This window comes from Anser cygnoides, chromosome 1, assembly GCF_040182565.1.
Source record: "Anser cygnoides isolate HZ-2024a breed goose chromosome 1, Taihu_goose_T2T_genome, whole genome shotgun sequence".
NCBI lineage: Eukaryota > Metazoa > Chordata > Aves > Anseriformes > Anatidae > Anser > Anser cygnoides.
Window position 1 is genome coordinate 146,071,585 of NC_089873.1, and position 12,818 is coordinate 146,084,402.

Below are 12,818 nucleotides of genomic sequence, written 5' to 3' on the forward strand. Positions count from 1 at the left end.
TTGGTACTTAGACGCAGATGAATATCTTCCTCTAACAAAACGTTGACAGCATTGTGCTTATCAACCAGATTGCAGCAGCGACATAAGCAGAACTTTTTCTTTGGGGGAGGGAGGAAGGCCGGTTGCATGAGTGAAGAGGCATACACTCAGAAATGAAGGATGAATCTTCAAAGCGCAGAACATGAAAGGAGGCTGTGTGTTGCTGGTAACAAGAGGAGCTGTGGCAACTTGGCTGGTCCTCAAAAATTCTCCTGGAATGTGAAAGATCCAAGTAGCCCCATCCTATGCAGGAGGAATGTAAGAATGTAATCTCTTAAAACTGAATTATAAACAGGAGATAGAGGCTGGAAGGTAAGAGAAGGTTGGGGGAGCAGGAGGCACTCGCTTGGGAAATTCTTCCTGCAGAGCTAGCTCCATCTGAGTCGCTTTCGGGAAACCTTTCAGCAAGTTACTGGAGAAAAGTCATTTGCATTCTCCAGCACCTCTTTGACAACCACCCTTACAACGTGTATTTGATATTCAGAACTTAACAGTTGAGTAATTTAAGATCTGAAGCCTTGTCTCTCGTGAGAATTGATGTGGGATCCCACGGGGCAGAAAAGGAATTCTGCTTGGATTTCTTCCTGCAGACAGCTAGTAGCTTATCTTCAAGTCCTCCAAAAAGAAAGTATTTTCTAAAGCAGCTTAGACCCCTATCGAGGCTTGCTGAAGAAGCCAGTTAAAAATGTATGCTGTGGAGTTGCCTACCACATCTGTCTTAAAAAATAACCATCTTGCCCTCCTTTAGATTGAGTCGGATTTGATATCGGGCAGCTCTGTAACAAAACAATTCATTTTTGTTCTTGGACTTCTTGTATTCCTTTAATATATGTGCTCTCTCTGCTGGTATAGATTTTAAATTTTAATAATATCAGTTTGGTGCAAGTGAGGTTTCAAAGCAGATTTTGGTAAAAGCTGATGTCCTGTATGCTGTGCAGCCTCAGTGGCTGTCCACGCAGATAAACATGAATTTTAACGCTGCTTCACACTAATGCAACTTGCAGCAAAGCCAGGGAAGATTTTTTCTGTTAATTTTTGATGGACTCGTATCATGATTAATACCAAAGTACACTGAAGAAACTGCTACTGTAGTCAATAAAATGTTATGAAGAAATTTAGGTAATAGTTCGATTTTATTAGTTTATGAAGAGCTCTTCCATAGCAAAAACCTACTCTGTCTTCACTTTTTAGATTGTTATTATCTAAAACTGTTTGGACAAAGATCTATCTTTGCTACACTGGTATTTAAAACACAGTAAAAACTGTTGATAACGTGTAAATGTTGCTGTGCCACAGGCATCTGTCATCCGCCGTCCTGAACATCCGCCTGTAACAGCATTAACTTTTCACTGAGTCACTGGCTGACTGCAGGGAACTGTCATTTAATTATGCTTAAGCTCATCCTATTGTGCATTGAGAAGTAATTTTAAGTGCTTTGTTCGAAACTGGAATGCAGCGTGTTTAGGCAAATATTGTGACTGTTCCTTCTCATTTTCTGAGGACAAGAGTATGGATATATAGCTCTTGTTGACACTTCAATGTGTGCAGCCTTCTAACATCATATAAATCACTTGGGATCTCTCTAACTATCATCTCTTTGGCATGTTATATGATTCCAGAGTAATTTCTATTATTTTTCCATTGTGTGATGTTTTATATTATATTTTGATGACATTCCAGACTGACATTGGAAATATTACGTAAAATTCCTGGGCTGGCGTTCTGTCTGGTAATGTTGACAAAACTGGTAACAAGTGACATACTCATTAGTACACACTTTGCACTTCTCCGTTACATGAAGTACAGTAATGCTTTCTTGTGTGTATTCCACTACAAAATAAGCACTTTATGGTGAGAATCTCATAGTTTATTGTTATAGATCTTGTTTCCTGTCCTGGTCAAAACACTCATTGCAAATTGTTAGGTTTCTCTGCTTTTATTAAATGGGAGTTGATTTGATAAAACCCAACCCTTCTCCTCCCCCACACTCATCACAGAAGTGAATACGGTGAATTCAGGGTTTATACGTGCCAAGAATAGTCAAAGAAGCTTCGAAATTTTTTTTTGAAATAGGAGTAAGGTTCTTTGAAACCTCCTTCCCAGTCAAATGAAGACTTTTATTACTCACCGAGATGAGGCACGCAGCTTGCAAATCTCTGCTAGTCACCTTCCTGTCTCACAGGAAACCTTCAACATTTTCATTCCTGCTTTGCAAGCGACACAGGACGCTCCATCACTGCAAAATGTGACAAATAGCTGTCGGTTACGTTCTGGTAGCTAGGAGTAGGGGAGAAAAACGAAAAAAAAGCTATTGTCTGACAAGCACAGTGTTGCTGTGTTTCCAAAAGAGTATTTTAGTGCTGATTTCTGAAGTTTCTTTGCCACACAGTTTTTGCTGGATTAATCTCCGTGCTGGAGTTTGCTGGCATGCTTGAGTAGCTCCGCACTTTTATAGGACTAATGAGTTCCTTTGTGTCGTAAATTACAGTGGGGAAGACTTTTTAGCTCATTACAGCCCGGTGGATTTTCTTTTTTGGCTAATTCCAGCCGGCTCTGGAAGGGCTGCGCCGTTCGCACGGAGCACACCGGAGTCGCTCCTGTCCGGGTCAGAGCAAAGCAAAGCCCCTTGGGGCGCTCGGTGAGCTTGTCACGGCCATCCCCGAGGTGTGATAAAGTGATCAAGGAAACGTGGTGCCCTGCAGGAGGGTGTGTACCTATGAGGAACAGGAAGCCGAGCGGCGGCTGCCTGCCTGCGGAGGTTCACGGCTCCGGCGGGCGCAGGTGTGCAGGCGCCGAGCCTCTTCTCTCCGGGCATCTTGGCAGCGACATCTGGAAGGGGGGGAATCCAACCCGAAGCCAACCCCCCACCCTTACCGCCACCACCAAAAGGAAGAAAAAGCAACAAACCTCCAGGTAGAGGAATATGACGGCCTTGCAGCTGAAAGAGCTGTCACAGTCGGGTCTGTACAGGAGGAGACGGGATCGTCCGGATAGCGTGGGGCAGCCCGCCTGGCAGGAGGAGAAGCTGAGGTGAGTGCGGGCCCGTGGGCAGAGCCGGCTGGCGACGGCGTCGGGGCTTCCAGAGAGCAAAATGCCAGCGCTGCTCCGCACGTGTGCTGAGAAACAGCCCCGAAGCACTCGGGGAAAAGGCACAGGAGGGACAAGAGGGGACACGCAGGGTCCTGGTGGTGGTGTGCCTCCTCTCCGGGCACGGGGCGGGCAGCTGCGGGATGGCGTCGGCTGGCGGGAGGGAGCCAGAGGTTGTCACCTCACGGCCTGGCCCGCTGTGGTGTGAAGCCCATTTTGGCACCGTGCTGGGGAGAACAGAGGGGTTGGGCAGCTCCCCGGGGCTTGGGGAGGTCGGGGGCCTTGGTTGTGGAGGTGAAGAAGGCGGCCTGGGCCTGACCTCGGGGCAGGAAGGGCAACCGAAAATCGGAAAGCCGCTCGGTCGGTCGGTGGCTGGGCTTATCGCACGGTGCTACCCGCCTCATGAGCCAGCGCGGGGAATTTTCACAAAGCCTGTGCTCGGAGCAGAAAGGGTGAGGGATTGTGTATAACGTGAGCAAGTGAAAACGTGAGGTTGATTTTCTTTTTAATTCCCCCCCCCCTGCAAAAGCTGTCTGCTACCACTTCAGGCTCCCCGGAAAAGGATTCTTGTGTAAATGCTAACAAAAGCATCGTCGGAGAGGAAGCACTTCCTATCCCCTAATGCCTTTTCTTTGGGTTTATTTATAGATTATTTTTCATTGTTGATACTCGTGCATCACATTGGAAGGGTTTGTAACTTATATGGGTTTTGGTACTGCACTCTCATTACCCCAATTAGCAGTTCCAGAAGGACAGGTAGTCAGATTTGGGGGATTTGCTAAGCACCTTCCTTAAAAATTATTGTGGCAAAATATATTGTGGTAGCCTATTGAGATTATTTGCCACAATATACCAGAAATACTGAGTCATTTCTAGAAATGTGGCGTCTTGTGGCTGTGATATGTGTGCTTGGCATCTATTTAGAATATTAATTCTGAATCAATTGCTTAGATGGACTTTCAGTAGCATTAATAGTGTCATGTTCATATGATTATAAACTGAAGAATACTCATATGTGCTAGAGAAAGATGCGCAGAGACTCTTGACTATTTGTGCTTAGTTTCCTTTATGCAAAACTAGCTGTGAGGAAGACTCTAGTTACGGAAGTGAAAGCTGCTTTTTAAAGCTTACATATGAAAATGAGCCCTGGTGTTTCTCTTGCCTACAGCCGCCTGCTGTGTGCATGGCCAAGGTGGGAATGGGGCCCTTTGTGGGCAGGGGGAGTTTGCCTTACACTGGCATAAATCTGGGTGTTTTGATCCCTTCCTGAGCTTCTTCCTGTTTAAGACAAATACGAGACAAGGATCAGTCTTACGAACTAAAATGCAAGCAGAGGAAATGCCAAATCGAGGCCCTTACAACCCAGCTCGGGTGCATGAGGTGCAGGAGGTGAGCAGAGCATGGCCGGAGGATGCTGCCAGCGCGGCGGCAGCCGGTGCCGCGGAGGACAGGGCTCCTCTGGTACTGCTGGCAGCTCAGCAGGTACGTGGTCAAACTGGACCTTGCTTCTTCCTAGCCCATTTTGTTATATTTCAGCCTGTGTTGCCAGGCAGCCTTGTTTTATGATTTCTGCTGCATTCTCCACGACAAAAGGATGAGGCATTGTAAATACAAAATAATGACGTAACAACAGGGCAAGGAGCAAACGGCGTGGAGAGGAAAAATCCTTTAATTTTCTAAAACTGGAAACATCTGGCTTTTTTCATGTGTGCCCCCCCACTCAGTGACACTTAGATGCCTGTCCTTAGCACATACTTTCGGGGTATCTAGAGTCCGCAAGAAAGACAAGAGGTTTCTTTCATGTCTGCTGAATACAGCTTGCCATCCTCCCTGGCTTTGCCTGCCCTCCTGTAGTTTCTCTCCCCAGCTCTTTGTTCTAGCTTCTTTTTTTTTACGTCCTGGAAGGTGCACCTGAATCCAAATGTGCTACGTAACATCAGCCCCCTGAGGAGCAGTTCACCCTAAGCTTCTTTCCCGGCTAAACTATCCTGTTTTTCTAATGTTGGGTCAGAATGTGCTTTAGTTGTGCTCATCTTCTTAGGGCATCCTCTGAGAATTTCTGTATTAAAAAAACAGTAGTTAAAATCACCGTCTGCTGAAGTCATACATGATGTCTGCTGGTTTTCTCTTTACAGCCTTTTACATCTCAGCCCAGTATGGGATTTCTCCCTCCTTCCCTTTCTGCCTTTTGTGTCGTCTTTGGTGTCTGTGTTTTGGGAGCTGGGTGCAGGTGAGCAGGAGCAGCGCCAAGGGACCCGGTGGGCAGCACTTCGCACCCCTTCGCTCTGGGTGCTGGGTGTCTCAGACAGCCTCTCCATGCTGCAAGTACAGTTGTAATTGCAGCTCTGGATCCTGCGCGGTATAAAACTAATGTCTTACGTTGACATAACTTCGTGATAGGTCGCGTGCTGTGGGATTCTGAGCTCCATAACAGGAAGCCAATCTTCTGCTTCTGCACCTGTGTCCATTCGTGTCGCTTCAGCCAAAGGTTTGACCCCCATCATTGTCTTTCAGGTCTGCTGCTCAGTTTATGATGAGTCAGTCTCTAAGCACGCTTCCCTCAGAGTTTTCCAGGAAGGACCATAGCAATACAGTTTGGCTCTTACCGTTAAGTTTCCTAGTTTGTCAGATTGCAGCTTAGAGTAAAAGCTGATAAACGCATTTTTTCACCTCACGGAGTCTCTCCAGCAGAGTCCTGCTTTAGCAAGTAGGTGCCGGATCATCTTGAGAGGAACTCATCTCACACAGCTCCGGCAACCTACAGGGCCTAATTCGCAAGCAGCAGAGCTTGCTTTAATGCACGGTTTTGCTCCTTCCCACCCAGTCACTGCCCCAGCTGCTTTGACGGCATGGTGACCCAGCAGCTGAGCTGTCCCACCAGCAGCGGTGAGGACACGAGGGGGCTGGGGAGCACCAGCACATCCGATTGAGGAAACTGAGGTCACCCACAGCCATAAATAGCAAGCCCCCGCACTCATCACCCCTGTTGTAGAAAGCTTGTATGGAGGAATTGCCCTCTGAGGGCATGTCCCCTCCTCCTGGCAGCTTTACTGACTTTATAGGGAGCTGGAGCCTGGCCGCCCCATGTCGAAGCTGGTCTGAGAGCTCACCCTTTCCTTGAACGTACAGAGTGCAAGAAAGTGCTTGGTTTACACCTCCACTAGGGCAGGGATCCTCTATTCCCTGCCTGGTGGAGGCTCAGCAGTGCCTGAACCGTGGCTGCCCAGGATGTTCCCTGGGCACATAGCTGGAAGCACACTGAGCACCATTACTGCCCTGCCTGGAGCACAGGTGGCCCTCATCGAACTGCATGCCAGCTGAGAAATCAGCTGCTTCATTATTGCTATTACTGTTATTATTATGTTTTCAGCACAGAGGGAAAGACTTGTTCTTTTCCAGCTATATTGATCTGGTGCAAACATCACTGATAAATCTTGTCTTGCGCTGTCTTTAGAAATGGTGTTTTGGAAAAAAACTAACTCTGTGCTGAGCTACTCTTCTTCACTTTTCTCAGTGAACAGGATGCAAAGGAAATTGTAAGCATACATTTATGATTAATCATTAGGAGTCACTTAGCAGTGGCAGCATGCTCGCTGATTTTGCACTTTCCCCTTCTCTTCTCATGCACTTTGTAAGAATTATGATAGTTCCTCTGAAAAATTGATAATATTGATTTCCAAGCTCAGTACAAGGCATTGGGAAAAGCAGGGGCAATTCTCTTTCTAATAACTACACTTAAAATGGATTTGATCAAAGTGTTGTCCATACCGCTCTTTTCAAGTTCATATACATTCAAATGCAATTGAAAATGTAAATGACTTTTGAAGAGATTGGTCTGTCTTACATTTATTTATTTTTTTAACCAAAAAGTAAACTCAGCATTTGCAACAAATGATCACGGGCAAGGTTCATGCGGTGGCTGTCCGTTACCCAGGCAGCTCACTGCTCCGTTCTCCTGTGCAGAAAACACCGCGGATGTTTTCTACGTTATCAGAAATCCTTTTGGCCCCTTTGGGCTCTGCTGCCGAAGCTGATGGGTACGTCTGCGTGGGTAGGTGCAGGCAGTCTCCTGCTGGGTCCATTCAGGCTCCCGCCTGCCTGCGCACACCGGCTCCGGGCTGGAAGGCATGTGGATGTGCCCCAGAATTTCAGGCACAAAGACTCCCTCGCAGATGAAACAGGAGACATAAGCACATTCCTACGGCCCACTGAGCCTTGGGGGGATAGGCTCTGCGCAGCAAAGCTCGTAGGTGAGTATAAGAAGAAATACATGAAAAAACAACAACAGAACAACGGCAGTGCGGTAGGGCTGAGCGCCTGCCTCGCCTTTTGAGGTGCTGCGTTCAGGAGCTGTGCAACGCCATGGGTCTCCTCCAGTTTCGGGAGCCAGGGACCCCACTGGGCCTTCGGACCCCTCATGGCACTGGGGAATGCGGAAAGAAAAGCTCTGTAACTGGAAGCAACCTTAGAGTTGATTTCCACTGGCAGCATTTCCTAATAGCATCACAAACGATAACGTTTACTTAACCTCTTTCTGTAGGTAGATGTTCTGCTTCTTCGTGGTGCCAGTACCAGCAAGTCCAGCAGGAATTTTCAATATATTGGTTAAAAAAAAAAAAAAAAGAAAGAAACCAATTTATTAAATCAGCAAGAGCTTGAAAATAAATGTTCAGCCACAAAAAAAAAAGTACAGTTCATCACTGTTGTGGTTAGAAACTCTGCTGGAATAGTAAAGAGTTGGGACCTCGAAATATTTATTTGAATCAGACGCTTCGTAACTCCCAATTAAAAAACACTTTGGCTCATCTGCTAGGTGCTCTAATTGAAGAGAGGATTTGTCCATGTAAATGTAGCATTCAGTTATTAACGTTATTAATTATAGTAACTTCCAGCCAGCAAAAATACGCTTCATGCTTATATTTTAATACTCCGATACTTAGAATTTGTGTTGCACCCTAGTTTGAGATATCCAAATGACTGGAGGCCTGGCTTTTCATTTGTGCTGTACTTTTCATTGCTTTAGGGGTTAAAATAGCTCACAATGAACACACCCTTTTTTTTTTTCTTGCCTTCTCGCTCACCCCTTGTCTTTGAGATTGCATAATAACTCCAGAGCAATTTGACTTGCTCGCTCTGACTATCTCCTCCCGTGACTCCAAATGACCGGAGGTAACTGCCTGCATGACGGAAAACCGAGCCATTACTGGTGTTCCTCTTACGCTTGCCTCATTGACATAATCTGTGATTTCAATGAATTGGTTAAGCTTCGATGATTACAGCAATTAGTATTTTTGTTGCTCTGGCAGCATTGGTTGGGTAAATAGAAGTTGTGGATTGATTTTTGCTTTTGATTTCACGTTTTGATAACATCTTATCAAAGGTGTTCTTTACAGAAAACGTAATGCGATTGCTCGTTATTCCTTGTTCTAATTAAGTAAGCTCTCCTTTGAATGCAGTCTGTCATGCTGGACTGAATTTACGCATGGAAATATTTCTGCAGAGGAGAGAAAGCTAAATCCCATCTGAATGCCACCACTTGCTACAAATTGCCAACGTGCAGGCATCGGGGAGAACAAGTTTACAGGTTGCCCTCCCGTTTCTCTCTTCCTGTGGTCTCCCTGCTGCTCCACGAAATGCAACGCTAGCACGGTGACCTCCAGAGACCCGTGTGCCTGTTGCTCTCTGGGCACAGGAGCAGCTCCAGCTTGCCAAGCACGTTGCCTCTGACAGGGGCAGACAGAGCAGGCAGGCCTTTTAGAGGATTTTAGGTCGTTCTTGGTGGCATTCTGAAGTGATGGTTTCATATATAACGTCCCGTGTGCAGTGTTTTTGGATGGCACTGCTCAGGTGTGCCAGAAGATTGTAAGGCATCCTGGGATGCATCTTTATGTATCAACAGGATGAAGCTTCATGATTAATCTGAGTGGAGCTTTTTTCCGAACGAGAGGGACTTGTTTTATGACTTGCATGGCATTTCCCTGTAGCTTTTCTGCTTTTTCTGTCTGTTCTAACAGCCAGAATAGAGCTAGAAGAAAATTAAGTGAAAGCTATTAGCCATCAGCCTCATCAAAATAAAAAGTAGGTAATATATTGGCACAAAGCCAGTGATACTTGGCAGCATTTGTCAGCTGTGCCTTTTTACATAAAAGATCCAAAAGATTCAAGCCCTTCCAGCAGGGAATGAATGGATGAAGGTGAAAACGTTGTCTCTTCCAGCATGTTGAATCCATGCATGCCACGCTCTTCATAGCTCATAAAGTTCTCGATGCCAAGCTCAGTATACCTCTTGAACTCTGTTCCTATGCAGCTATTAGAAAAATGTTACCCACTCAGAGTTATGACTCAAAACTGCCCTGGCTGGTCTAGTTCTTGTTCCGTATGGAAAGTTTGCATTGCAAGCTCTTTGTCTGGCTTGATATTTGGGTTTTCGTTACATTGTTTTGTACATTCCTCCTCGCTGATTTCAAAGACTGAAGCGTACACTGTATTTCTGATATATTTTAAAAGCTGTTCCTTACATATTTTCTTCTTTTCCCAAAGCGCATGCCAGCACTGCAGCCTTGGGATAGCTCCAAGAGCGACCAGGCTGTGGGTAGTGAATTTTGCCTGAAGTGTACAAGCAGTTGCTTACTTCTAAACTACATTCCTTTCTTTAGCTAATCCTCACATTATTCCCACACACTCAGTGTCATGTAACAACAGGAGGGAGGTTTGGCAGGGCTCGAGCCCGTCTGATCCAAAGCAGAAAGCTCTGCCTTCGCTCACCCTTCCCTTCACTTCCAAATAACCTGGGCGATCCCCAGCTCCGCTCCCTCAGATAGTCCCGGCAATATTCTGTTGCAAGTGTGAATTTTTCCATCTTTCCTCACAAGCTTGCTTGTGGCATCATATGCATGTGTTGGATTCATTCACTCCTGCTTTACTCACTTAGGATTGGACGGCTATTGGGGTGAAAACTGTTGGGGTGAAAACTTTAAAAGAAAAAAATAAAGCTTACCATAGCCTTTGGTATGAAAAATGCTTGCCAAGTAATGCTTTTCAGTAACTGGTACTGGAATTCTTTGTGCTTCCTTCCTTGAAATGGCTGCTACAAGACGAAGATCCTCCCTTTGTATTACCCAAAATTTTATGACCATAGTAATAGAGTCTAAAGGTGCTGTTATTCTGCATTAGCTTTATTTGTCAATATATGAGTCATGCTCGACTCTTAGGAGTGCAAATAACTTCTGGTTATTCTCTTTCAGCTGTTGAATATTAGTGCCGGTGTTTAATTTTTGCTGTAATAACTGCAGATGGCTCAGCTGCCTTCCCTTCTGCTGGTTTTAAAGCCAGGTGATGCTGCAATGAGCATGTGAAGAAAAAAAATGGGAAACCAAACCCCAGAATGACGCACAATTACGGTTTAATTTGTATATGAGAGAATTAAAAGAGCAGCAGCTGAAAAGATGTTTCCTTTACCACATGCTGCCTTCTACCCCAAACAAATTGTTTAATTCGGGCCATGAAAAATGTCATCACTGGAAGCCCGAGTCTAGAAAAACAAACTTAATGAAGGTGAAAAATGTCCAGAGAGGCTACGCTGCTGAAGGTGCAGGTTGGCAGCAGCATCGAAGAGGACTTGGGAGAGAAGGGAGGGTTGCCCCTCGGCAGCTTGGCTGAAGGTCACTCCTCGGCACGGTGTCTCCAGTGGAGACGCTGCTATAATAAGAGCGTTGTTCAGAGCCAGAAAGCCTGCTGTTGGCAGTTATCTCAGTCCTATAAGGAGCTTCGTGGACGTTCTGGACGTCTTTCCTGGTAGCCTGGGTGTTATGTTTAGTCAAGGTATTAATTATAGCTCCTGGGCGAACTGTTCAGGTCAGAGGGCTCGCCTTGTAAAAACATTGGTTCCAGCTAGGGGAGGCTGACACTTGCCTTTACGTTCAGGAAAGCATTTCTGGTGAATTACAGTGAGAGATGACATGAACTGAGTATTGGAGCTAGCAAACAGGTATTCTGGAGAGAAGTACGGCAGTACAGTGTTTTCCTAGGATTTCAAATGTCAGAAGATGCAAAAATCAACCTCATACATTTTTATGTGTTTGGGTTTTAAATTTGTTCCTTAAGCAATGAATGAGGAGCACACATACACTTAGTTGTAATTTGCTTGCAATTGCCTGGCCACAATCTATTCTCTTCTTCACTTGACTTTCCAGTGTTTGGATTCCCAAAGGTATAAATTTTATTCCTGCCCGAATGCTTTCAAGTTTTAGAACCGAATGAAATTGGTGTGGTGAAGTTCACTGTGCTATATCCAAACAGAAAGACACCTTTGAGCTTCGTGGGCCTGATTTTGTCTTATTGTTCTCGAAAAGATTTTTTTTTCTAGAGGGAGTCTCTTTGAGACGTTGGATGTGCAGTCCCTAGCACTGAGTAGCTGACCTTTTTTATGGGTCTTAAATTAGGCACGGGGATAGAAATGATGTTATATGAAATGCATTAGTGTAATTACATCTTTAAAGGCTTTAAAATGGATTGAGTTGGAAGAGTTTGAATACAGTACATTTAGCATGGGGAAGTACACATACAGATAACCACACAGGGAGAGGTTTTTAAAGAATAACTGATAGGATGCCTTATCTCACGTAACGCAGGTATACTAGAGCACTGGCGAGCTTTTCCTGTGTGCCGCTGTGCCTTTCTGTTTTGATTTTCATGTCTGTGTAGGCTGCAAAAATAGTAGTGGGGGAGGAAGAGATGGCCATTTTAAAGAGGATCAAGTATCTGTACACACAAGAAGTCATCTCGTTTGACGCAAAACATGGCTTCATTTGGTAACGTTTGCAATTAGCAAAGAAAATACAATATATTTTTTTAATGTTGCATACAACAGAAAAGTCCTAGAGCTAACTATCACACTACCTTTCTGTGAATCCTGCTAGAGACAGATTTTTCACTGTGCTCCTCTGACCAGTGAAAACTGTTGTGTGGGAAGGTGCTGCGTACCTGTTTATTGCAGTCATATTCATTTCCTTATGAAGTGATGGAATGTGAACCTTCGCTGCTTGCAGAGACCAAAGCATTTTTTGGACATGTTTATACTAGAATACATTTATATTGAAGTATCTGAGACAGCCAGAGTTGTCTTTTTGTTTGCCCTGCTTAAACTCCCACCGCAGAAGCTTAATCATATTTCTTATGGCTAAAGGTTGAAACTTTTAGGAGCACTCGGAATTCACCTGGTTTTTATTGCAGTGGTTTCGAGATGGTTTTCCGTCCTTTTCAGCAGAATCAGGGTAGTGCTGAGCACACATGAAAATCCCACCTACAACGTACATCTTTATTACAGAAAAGATTTATATCTTCCTTCCAGTTGCCTTAAGAGACCAGTTTAACGCAGAAGGTATTTTATTGCTTAAGAGATGAGCGATCGCAGCAACCAGAACCCAAGAGTGTTTTCAATTTCAGTGAAAAAAAAGACACGAAAAACCAATTAGCACTTCAAAAGGTTGGTGCAGAAATCAGCACAAGGCGCCCCAGGTTCACGCCTATTTCGCAGCAGAGCTCCCGCTCTAGTTGTTCCGCGTTTTGCGTACGAGGATCACTGCGTGCCATCCCTGTTAAATACAACGAACATGAAATCATCCCTACCTCTGTGGGAAGGGGAGGGCTGCACCGTGATTGTTCATGAATCCCCCGCACGTCCCGATGGGGTG

General features: G+C 45.1%; 1 protein-coding gene across 6 annotated transcripts in view; it reads left to right on the forward strand.

Moving 5' to 3' along the window:
* LOC106041662 (LIM and senescent cell antigen-like-containing domain protein 1) overlaps positions 1-12,818 on the forward strand; it is a 66,768-nt gene that overhangs the window by 31,496 nt on the left and 22,454 nt on the right. For 2 of the 6 annotated variants that reach the window (XM_066985082.1, XM_048077891.2), the window contains exon 1: positions 2,812-3,069. The exons of the other annotated variants lie outside the window; for them this stretch is intronic. In XM_066985082.1, coding sequence (XP_066841183.1) covers positions 2,963-3,069 — 107 coding nt within the window. In that variant the 5' untranslated portion in view covers positions 2,812-2,962. Of the gene's footprint in view, positions 1-2,811; positions 3,070-12,818 lie in introns of those variants that run through there. 6 annotated transcript variants of the gene reach the window in all.